The sequence below is a fragment of the Lactuca sativa genome, chromosome 5, assembly GCF_002870075.4.
Source record: "Lactuca sativa cultivar Salinas chromosome 5, Lsat_Salinas_v11, whole genome shotgun sequence".
NCBI lineage: Eukaryota > Viridiplantae > Streptophyta > Magnoliopsida > Asterales > Asteraceae > Lactuca > Lactuca sativa.
This window is the reverse complement of record NC_056627.2, coordinates 64157177-64167338: the sequence shown is the minus strand read 5'-3', so window position 1 is coordinate 64167338 and position 10162 is coordinate 64157177. Positions and strand designations below refer to the sequence as shown.

General features: G+C 36.5%; 1 protein-coding gene across 1 annotated transcript; it reads left to right on the top strand.

Moving 5' to 3' along the window:
• The first annotated feature begins 1016 nt into the window (after nt 1-1016).
• Nucleotides 1017-2708, top strand: LOC111920646 (uncharacterized). Its single transcript, XM_023916218.1, has 4 exons — nt 1017-1438; nt 1514-1655; nt 1788-2019; nt 2515-2708. Exons 1-4 carry the CDS (start codon nt 1017-1019, stop codon nt 2706-2708), a joined length of 990 nt encoding a protein of 329 aa, XP_023771986.1.
• Nucleotides 2709-10162: the final 7454 nt, after the last annotated feature.

Genomic DNA, 10162 nt, shown 5'->3' with positions numbered 1-10162 from the left:
GCTCGCTGGTAGTCGTCGGACGCCTCAGAGCCTCACGCCACAATCACCACCATCCACTGTCAGCATCGCCACCACAGGTCACCCTTGACCCTTTGGCCTCCTGCTTCCACCATCAGACGTAGCACAGCAGGGCGCAGGCGGCAACAAACCTTCAGTCTTCTGTCTTCTCTTCTGTTGTTCTTTCTTGTAAATTGTAATCTTGTTCACAGAAGAAAAATTAGAAAATTAAGTATGTTTCTCACTTTCTTGCCTCAGTTTTTATCTTCTTTCTTTTCTAAATTCTAATTATGTATTTCTTAATTCCTTTTTTTTCTCCATTTGCTTAATTGCTTGTTGTGGGAATTTCACACAGTTAAATGATTTCACACACTGTTGACTGTTCACTGTTGTTCCCCAAACTGCTTGTTGTTTGTCTAAATGAGCTGAGATTATTGATTAATATGAATTGTTCCTCCATTTTCTTGTTGTTGAAATTTGAGAATCAAGTAATTAGGATTTCACACAATGTTATATGTTTTCTTTTGTAGAAATTTAATTTAGTTGGCTGATTGTGAATGAATTGTTCATACATTTTGATTTTTTTAATAGATACAATTATGGGCAAGATGAAAACCATTCATTCTTTTTTCAAAAGAATGGGTGATGATGAAGAAACACTTAACGAAAATCATGAGAGTAAACATCAAAAAGCTTCAACAAGTGAGCCACAACTACAACAACATGGAAATCAACAAGAGAATGACATTTCTGAAGCCACACAATCAAATCCTAATGAGGTGGATCTTAAGCAACTAGAAAGAGATCCTACTAAATGAAAACAAATGTGGGATTATCCGGTTAATTTAAGAGAAGAAGTAAGACGAGCTTATATGACTTTAGGACCTTTCCAAATAGGTCTTAAAGAGTATCATGCTAAAGGTTCAAAGAAACACCCTCGTTGATTCAAATATTTTTGGTTCAACATTTTCCATAATTGGTTATAATATTCTCCAACAACACACTCATCTTATTCTTTTATGTCTTATATATTTAACGATAAACCAAGTGTGTGTCATGGTTATGATGCATTTACTGTTAAAGGATTTGACAATTGGAAAAAAGTTAATGGCGGGAAAAATTGTGCGTTCTTGAAGCATATTGGTTGTTCACAACATAGAAATGCAGTTGCATTCACTGAAAACTTGATGGACCAAGAAGCACACATTGAAAATATCATAGTGAAGCAAAATGAAGCGCAGATATTGAAGAATCTTTTACGATTAAAAAGTTCGATTGACATAGTTCGTTGGTTGACATTCCAAGCTTGTGCTTTACGAGGAAATGATGAAAGTCCTAATTCCAAAAATCCTGGTAATTTTCTCCAACTACTAAAACTTATAGCATCTTATAATGATGAAGTTGCAAATGTTATATTAGAGAAAGCTCCTTATAATTTCAAGTATACTTCTAGAGAAATTCAAAAAAAAAAAATTCTTAGTATTATTGCAAATAAAGTTCAAAAACATATTTGTAGTGAAGTGGGGAATTCATACTTTTGTTTCATGGTTGATGAGTCACAAGATGAGTCTAAAAAAGAGCAAATGACCATAGTTTTGATATTTGTTGATGCAGAAGGGATCATACGGGAAAGATTCTTGGATTTGGTTCATATCAAGGTTACCTGATCATTAACCTTGAAAACAAATATGTGGAGACAAATTTTACACTATCAGTTTGTTGTTAGTAAAATCTGTGGCCAAGGGTATGATGGTGCTAGTAATATGAGAGGGGAATGGAACTGATTATAGGCACTTGTTCTTAAGGATTTTCCTTATGTGTATTATGTTCACTGCTTTGCTCACAGATTACAACGAGCACTGGTGGCTGCTTCAAGAGAAATTATTCATGTGCACCAATTTTTTTCAAACTTAATTTTTACAATTAATGTGGTTTGTGCTTCTAGTAAGCGTCATGATGAGTTACAAGAGGCAAAGACAATAGAGATTGAGCATTTATTGGAACTTGGTGAAATTGAATCAGGTAAAGGATTGACTCAAGTTGGGACATTAACAAGAGCTGGTGATACACATTAGGGGTTCTCATCTTTGTTCTGTTTTTAGTTTGATTAACATGTTTGATTGTACTCGTGTTGTGCTCCAAGGAAAAATTGACGACTTATCTGCTACTTATTCTCAACGCAAAGATGCTGATGCAACTTATTGTTACCTGAAATAATTTGAGTTTGTGTTTATTCCTCACTTGATGAAGGAACTAATGGGAAAAACTGATATACTTTCTCAAGCTCTACAAATGAAACCCCAAGTTATTCTTAATGCCATGGAGTTAGTTTCAACAACAAAGGAGGGTCTAAATGATTTCGGAAACAACGATGGGATTCTTTACTTACACATGTACAATTTTTTTGTTAGAAACATCAAATAGATATGCCAGATATGAATGCTCCGTATACTTCTACTCGATACCGACCTTGAAAAACAGATAATCATGTTACTTTTGAACATTTTTATCGAGTAGATTTGTTTACATCCACATTGGACAAACAATTACATGAGTTGAATAGTAGATTCAATGATCAGGTGATGGAGTTGTTACGTCTTAGTTCTACTTTAGTTTCAAAAGAACACCCTAAAGTGATTAACATTGATCAGATTTGTCTTCTTGTTGAGAAGTATTATCCTGAAGATTTTAGGGAGCAGGAGAGAATTTAATTACGATATCAATTGAAGATTTTTAATATTGATATGACAAAGAATCCCAAGCTAATTGGTGTAACAACTATTGCTTACCTATGCAAGACACTTGTGGAAACTTAGAAATGTGAGACGTATTATTTGCTTGATAGAGTGGTTTGGTTAATCTTGACACTTCCAGTTTCTACCGCAACAACATAGAGTGGATTTTTTGCAATGAAAATATTCAAGAACCGCCTTCGCAATAAGATGTCAAATGACTTTCTCGCAAACAATTTGGTGGTTTACATAGAAAGGGAAATTACTGAAAACATTGATTCGAAGTCGGTAATTAATGATTTTAAAGACCTTAAAGGTTGTCGGGCTGAGTTGTAATTCTTTTTTTTAGGTATTTTTGGTGTTTAATTGCTAAAAAAAATTGGTTTTTTTTTTATGTGTAAGAATGGTAAATTTATGTATTTTGGTGTTTAAATGTTGAAAAAAAATTATTTTTTATATGTAACAACGTTAATTTTAAATTTTTTACTGAGAGAGAGACTACTGCAAATTATATGTTCAAGCTTCGTCACTGAGAGAGACGATTGCAAATTATAGGTTGACTTGGAAAAGAGATATTAAGAAGAAGTGGCCAGCCGAGGAGGAGATAGAAGGCTCGGAGGCAGGGGCCATTCGAGGATGAGGCAGTAGAAGAAGCCGATGAAGAAGCTTTGTTTTGGTGCCGGCGGCTCCTTTATTATTTAGGAGAAGAGAAGAAAGTAAATAATATGAAACATAATAAAGACACCTCAGACGGCTATTAGAGAAAGGTCAACAAAGGTGGAGGGTGGCGGCTGGGGGTTGTGATCAGCAGAGTTTTAACCTAGAGCTCTAATACCATGTTAGATAATGGATTGCTTTATTGACTATTCAAAAGACAATTACATAATATATAGAGAATACTCAAACCCTAATTACTAAACTCTAAAGAGCTTTGATATAAACCTTAATCACTAACACTTTTGTCCGAAATATTTCAAATACACTTGCTTACACTTTAAAACGAATCAACTTCATTAAAAAAATCTGAACATTACTGCTTTCTTTCCAGGATCCTTGGACTCTACCAAGATCTACGACATATTTTAAGACCTTTAGCATTTTAGGTTTTCATGTTTTGTGATTCAATACGATAATGACAGTCTAATAAACTAATCATATAATTTGTATGTAAAGCGTCGTCATTGCAAAGTTTAAAAGTGGAAGGACGAAAATGGAAGACATAGAAGTGGCATGTCTAATGCTCGGACACATGGCTGGTTGGGAGGGTTGAAGGCCAATATTGGAAAGTGGAAACGTAAGTAAGAGAACACTCTACTCGGGATCCAACGCATTCTCTTGTTATGTTAATTTATGATTTAACCTATTTAAATTACTTCAAATCAGTTAAAGAAATAAATATTATTTAATTTAATGGTTTATGGTCATTAAAGTTTTTTTTAAACGTGTTTTAATATTAAACCTGTTTTTTATTTAAAAAATATCGATTACAATATTTTATTATAGTTTTTTTTTATTGATTTAATATCCTATATATGGACGTCTTAAGGACGTATGATCATATAGTGCGTGTTTTAAAAGGGGCATAATTTTATATATGATTCAAAGGATAATGACTTAAAAATGTAATATATTTTTTGATTTGTATACATTTAGTTACTAACTTTTTTTTCGTCCATATTTACTCCTTCAACTTGTTAAACTGTACACATTTAGTCCTGATGACCGGCTACTCCAGGTTAGCCGGTAAAAAGGACTTAATAGGATAATATATTTCTCACTTTGTACACATTTAGTCCTTAATATTTTTGTATACATTTAGTCCTTAATATTTTTTTTTGTTGCAAAATAAGTCATTTTTGTTTTTGTACTCATTCAGTACTTATAAATAATTTCTTTAGATTTTTCTCAAATCTTACGTAGATAGTCACGTGGTGGTGGGATAGGTTGAGGTGGGTCTGCTATATGTTGTAGTGCGGGCCAGGTGTAAGCCATAGGCACAGATGCTCGAGAAAAGCGGTTGGGTTAAGACGGCATGCCGACAAACCCTGGGTATTCTAGTCCGATGACTAATTGGACCTGTTGCATTTGGCATTCCAGTCCAATGACTGCTTGGGCCAAGGTATTCCAATCTGATGAGTGTGGGGCCTTTATACATGATAATACGTTTATTGTATCACGTATTTTGGGGGAAACTCACTAAACTTTGTGTTTACCCAGTTGTTTATGTTTTCAAATTCTATCGTTGATCGAGGGAAGGTGAAAACATGACAATACACATTCATCAACAATATTGAGGATTCTGCGTTTCTTATATCAGTCTGATTTTCGATAAATGTATTTTGGAATAAACGTTTTTTCTTAATAATGGATTTATAACAAGGGAGTTTTGCCTTATTTAAAAATGAAAATTTTTTGATGTGAAAATGAGACGTTACACATAAACATCAACAACTCTACACACTTCATCAATGATTGTTCCACGTAAGATGTCGTGAGAAAAACCTAAAGAAATCATTCATAAGTACTGAATGAATATAAAAACAAAAATGACTTATTTTGAAACAAAAAAATATTGAGGACTAAATGTGTACAAAAATAGTAAGGACTAAATGTGTACAAAAATATTAAGGACTAAATGTGCACAAAATGAGAAATATATTACCATATTAAGTCATTTTTACCGGCTAACCTGGAGTAACCGGTCATAAGGACTGAATGTGTACAGTTTAACAAGTTGAAGGGGTAATGTGGACGAAAAAAAAACTTAGTGACCAAATATGTACAAATAAAAAAATATATTACCCTTTTAAGTCATTATCCCATGATTCAATATACAATCCAATAATCTAAGACGAAACTCATGTTTTGTTTAAATTCTAAATGCTTACTCTAAAATTAAAAATTAAAATATCTCACTTTTTTTTTTTGTTTTTTAAATAGTCTTAAAATTAAAAATTAAAAGCTCACGTTTGTTTCGATTCCAAAATTCTAAAGTTACGACTATTATAAAACTCACATGGTCTAGATTTCATCTTTCGTTTTTAATTACACTCATGCATTCATATTTGATTTTTGACTTAAACAGATAAGTGCTCCACTATTCTTAATTAGTGAATCTAATGGTTTCTGGTTTTTATATGTTGATTGATATCTAGATACTAACACATTTATCATGAATGAATGGAATTTTGGCTTCACATTAGTGTATTACAAAATTTCATTTTGTTTTGATGGTTTGATTGATTTCTTTGATTGCTAGTTTCGTCTAGTTTTTGTAATTATGTTATTTTAATTTTTTGAAATTATACATCATAAGCATTTATCGAATAGTGAAAAACATTGAAAAGAAAAAGATGAAGAATTAAGAAAGTCTTAAAGTGAGGTTCTTGATAGGCTTATACAAAAAAAACCTCGCTTTTTTTTTTTTTTCTCAAAATCAAAACATTGACAATGATGACTATTAAGAACTATATATTAGAGAGTTTAATTATGAAGAATTGATGATCAACTTTGCTACACAATTCATGTAACTATGTAACATTATATATATATATATATATATATATATATATATATATATATATATATATATATATATATATATATATATATATATATATATATATATATATATATATGATATTATCAGTCTTTTGTCCTGCTGTATTTTTAACATTTATCGAATTATCTTTCTTATATATATAAAAAATTTATATTTAATGGCCTATTTTTAATTTTCGTGCAGAGCCTTTAAAGTCAAACAAAATTGTCTTATCCTATTTCGCTTGCGAATGACTTGATATGATAATATATTATGTATATTATACATTTATTCACTAAACTAGTTTACCTATACAATTATTGTTAAAACTTTTTTTTTCAATTGTACAAAATTTTAACCTTTTTAGGTTTTTTACAATTTATTTTAATATAACATTCAGTTCAGGTGAGCAATTGTCAATTTAAAAATTCAAAGGTTTTGCCCTACTCACGACGTGAGATAAGTATGTCACGTCGTGAGGAGATTAATGCAATCGCGCATCACCTTTGGGCTCATGATGTGAGAACATAATGGCTCACGATGTGAGAACTGCCTGTGAAGAAACCCTAATTTTGGGGGTTTTTATTTCCATATTTAAAGGAAGTAAGGGCTAGGGTTAGCCCACCCTTAACCTTCATCACCTCCTTGTACTCCCCTTTGAAATCCTAACATCCATATTTGATCTTGAGCTTATTTGTGTTGATTTTAGCCAAAGAGAAGGAGAGGAAGAGCATATAATCCATCATTTATGCATTCAAGTCTCACCATTAAGCATTTACACACCTTCTGGACCTTTTGTGAGTATCAAGTTCATTGCTTTATGAGTCTATAAGCTTAGATCTAGGTTTTATGCTTAATCTTTCATATATAAGATGATAGAGTGGTTGAAATCCATAAAGTTGTCAACTTTATGGATCTCTAGTGTTCCTAGAGTAGTATATTTGTAACACTGTGAATTTCAAAATAATTTTTTGCATAATATAAAAACATATTTATTTACTTTTCATAAAACATCAGTGTTTGAAACTCCAATCAATGTCATACAATGAATCCCAAGATCACATATCATAAAAATCCCATGTGTGTGTACTGATCACGCCAGCGCCTTCCCACGGTCATCACTAGTACCTGAAACAAATAACACCAACACTGTAAGCACAAAGCTTAGTGTGTTCCCCAAAATACCACACATAACACATATTAGCCACTCGAGGCTATAACTCTGTGGGCCCGTAGACCCTACTCTGTGAACCCTCTGGTTCTAACTCTGGGAACCTTCCGGTTCCAACTCTATAAACATGCACAACATAAATCACATAGAAATAATGCAGTACAACACATAACATACATATAGCATACAAATACTCTGTCACATAACTCTGATTACCTACTCAAGGTAAACTATAGTGAGAAGACTCACCTCATGTATCTCGATAACTCGCAAATCCCGGAAATCACTCGCGCTCGATCCTCCGAGCTATAATCCTCCTATAACACCATATATCTCTAATTAACACTTTTACAACTAAGGTTGACTACCCTTATCAAGTCAACACTGGTCAACGGTCAACGGTCAACGGTTAACTTTGACCGGACTCGGCGAGTGCACTAGAGCGACTCGGCGAGTCTATACGTGTTCACTGACTCCCTAGGATCGTCTCTTGACACGTCGAGTACTTCCCTGACTCGACGAGTTCCACCTGGCATGAATCGCGGGGCCACCACGACTCAACTCGCCGAGTCTCAAGAACAACTCGGCGAGTTCCAGCTTGACTCAGTCCACCTGTCAACCCTCTCTGACTCTCCCAGACTCACTGAGTCAACCCTTAACTCGGTAAGACCACTCTCTGAGTGGCTATGGGCAATCTTCATGCTACTCGCCGAGTCTGTTCTTCGGACTCGGCGAGTCTAAGCCATGCATGGACTCAAACTCACTCCTAAGGTCAGATCCATTCCAGTAACTCATAGATCCAATCCTTCCAAGCACATTTATCACGTAAAGTTACAATCTTGGCTACCATGCAACGCCTACAAGGCCTCTTTTGGTGAAATGACATCTAAAATGGTAACCTAAGTCCACAACTCAAAAGGAAAGGCATAAAGCAGAGCATTTGGGACTCTCTGGACCTACTAAGGTCCAGATCTAGGTACCAATTCCCCATGGGACCTCTCACACTCCAATTACAAGGCATACAAGGCATGAAGAAACCCCAGATTTGACCATATCAATAAAAACACGAGATTAAGCTCTGAATAATACCTCAAATAGCTTCCTCTGCCGAAATGGAAGTAGATCCAAGCTCCCCAACTCTCCTAGCTTGGCCTTCCTCTTCCCTTCTTGCTAACACACACAAGGATGATGAATAAGGGCCTCTTTTCACTCTCACAAGGACTCTCAGATGCTCTAGTGCTCTGAAGGTGGAACGTAGCCGCAATGAAGGGTTATATGGTCCTTTAAATAGGGCTTAGGGACGGGAAATTAGGGTTTCATTAAACAGCGTGGACTCGCCGAGTCCGGACGCGAACCCGCGTCCAAATCCGCGATCATACTCGGCGAGTCTAGGCTCCAACTCGCCGAGTCTCCTCACAAATTACCAAAAATAAATAATGAATAATACCTGGGAATCCGGGCTGTTACAATTCTCCCCCACTAGAACTAGACTTCGCCCTCGAAGTCTCGCTCTACAAATAACTCTGGATGCTGCTCACGCATCTCACGCTCCAGTTCCCAAGTCATCTCGGACCCCTTCCGATGCTGCCACTGAACCAAACCAGGGGTACCTCCTTGTTCCTCAGAACCTTGATTTTCCGATTTCTGATTGCCACTGGTCTCTCAGCATAATTTAGGCTCGCATCCACCTGAATATCCTCTAATGGAACCACTGCCGACTCATCGGCTATACACTTCCTCAGCTGCGATACATGGAAAGTGTCGTGTATCTGCCCCAACTCTGCTGGCAAATCCAAACGATAGGCTACCCGGCCTACCCTCACGACTACCCGGAATGGACCAATATATCGGGGCCCCAACTTGCCCCTCTTCCTGAATCGAATCACTCCTTTCCAAGGAGTGACCTTCAGGAGAACAAGGTCGCCGACCTGAAACTCAAGCTCGGACCGGCATCTGTATGCATAACTCTTCTGACGACTCTGAGCGGTCAACAACCTCTGTCTGACCTGCTGGATCAGCTCTGTCGTCTGAAGCATGATCTCTGTACTGCCCATCACGCACTTTCCAACCTCTCCCCAACAAATGGGGGTCCGACACCTCCTCCCATACAACAGCTCAAAGGGCGGCATACCAATGCTCGAATGATGGTTGTTGTTGTAGGAAAACTCTGCCAAGGGTAAATATGCATCCCAACTACCCCCGAAATCCAACACACATGCCCGGAGCATGTCCTCGAGCGTCTGAATCGTCCGCTCACTCTGACCGTCTGTCTGAGGATGATATGCGGTGCTAAAATGCAGCCTAGTAACCAACTCGTCATGAAACTTCTTCCAGAATCTGGAAGTGAAACGCACGTCTCAGTCTGAAACAATCGAGATCGGCACCCCATGCCGAGATACCACTTCCCTCATGTACACCTCTGCCAATTTCTCTGCTGAAGAACTCTCGCTGATAGCAAGAAAGTGAGCGCTCTTCGTCAACCTGTCCACAATCACCCAAATTGCATCAACTCCTCTGGCAGTCCTTGGCAACTTGGTGATAAAATCCATGGTGATCTGTTCCCACTTCCATTCGGGAACCTCCAACGGCTGCAACGTAGCATGCGGCCTCTGGTGCTCGGCCTTAACCCTACGGCAGGTCAAGCACCTCTCAACAAACCACGCAACATCCCTCTTCATACAGGGCCACCAATACTCCTTTCTCAGGTCCAAATACATCTTA

What these genes read in the sequence shown, in the direction of transcription:
- LOC111920646 (XM_023916218.1), top strand. Translation starts at nt 1,017, where the DNA reads ATGTCTTATATATTTAACGATAAACCAAGTGTGTGTCATGGTTATGAT. An exon ending in AAAGCTCCTTATAATTTCAA is followed by an intron (nt 1,439 to 1,513) that starts GTATACTTCTAG and finishes ACATATTTGTAG; the next exon opens with TGAAGTGGGGAATTCATACT. An exon ending in ACTTGGTGAAATTGAATCAG is followed by an intron (nt 2,020 to 2,514) that starts GTAAAGGATTGA and finishes TTTATCGAGTAG; the next exon opens with ATTTGTTTACATCCACATTG.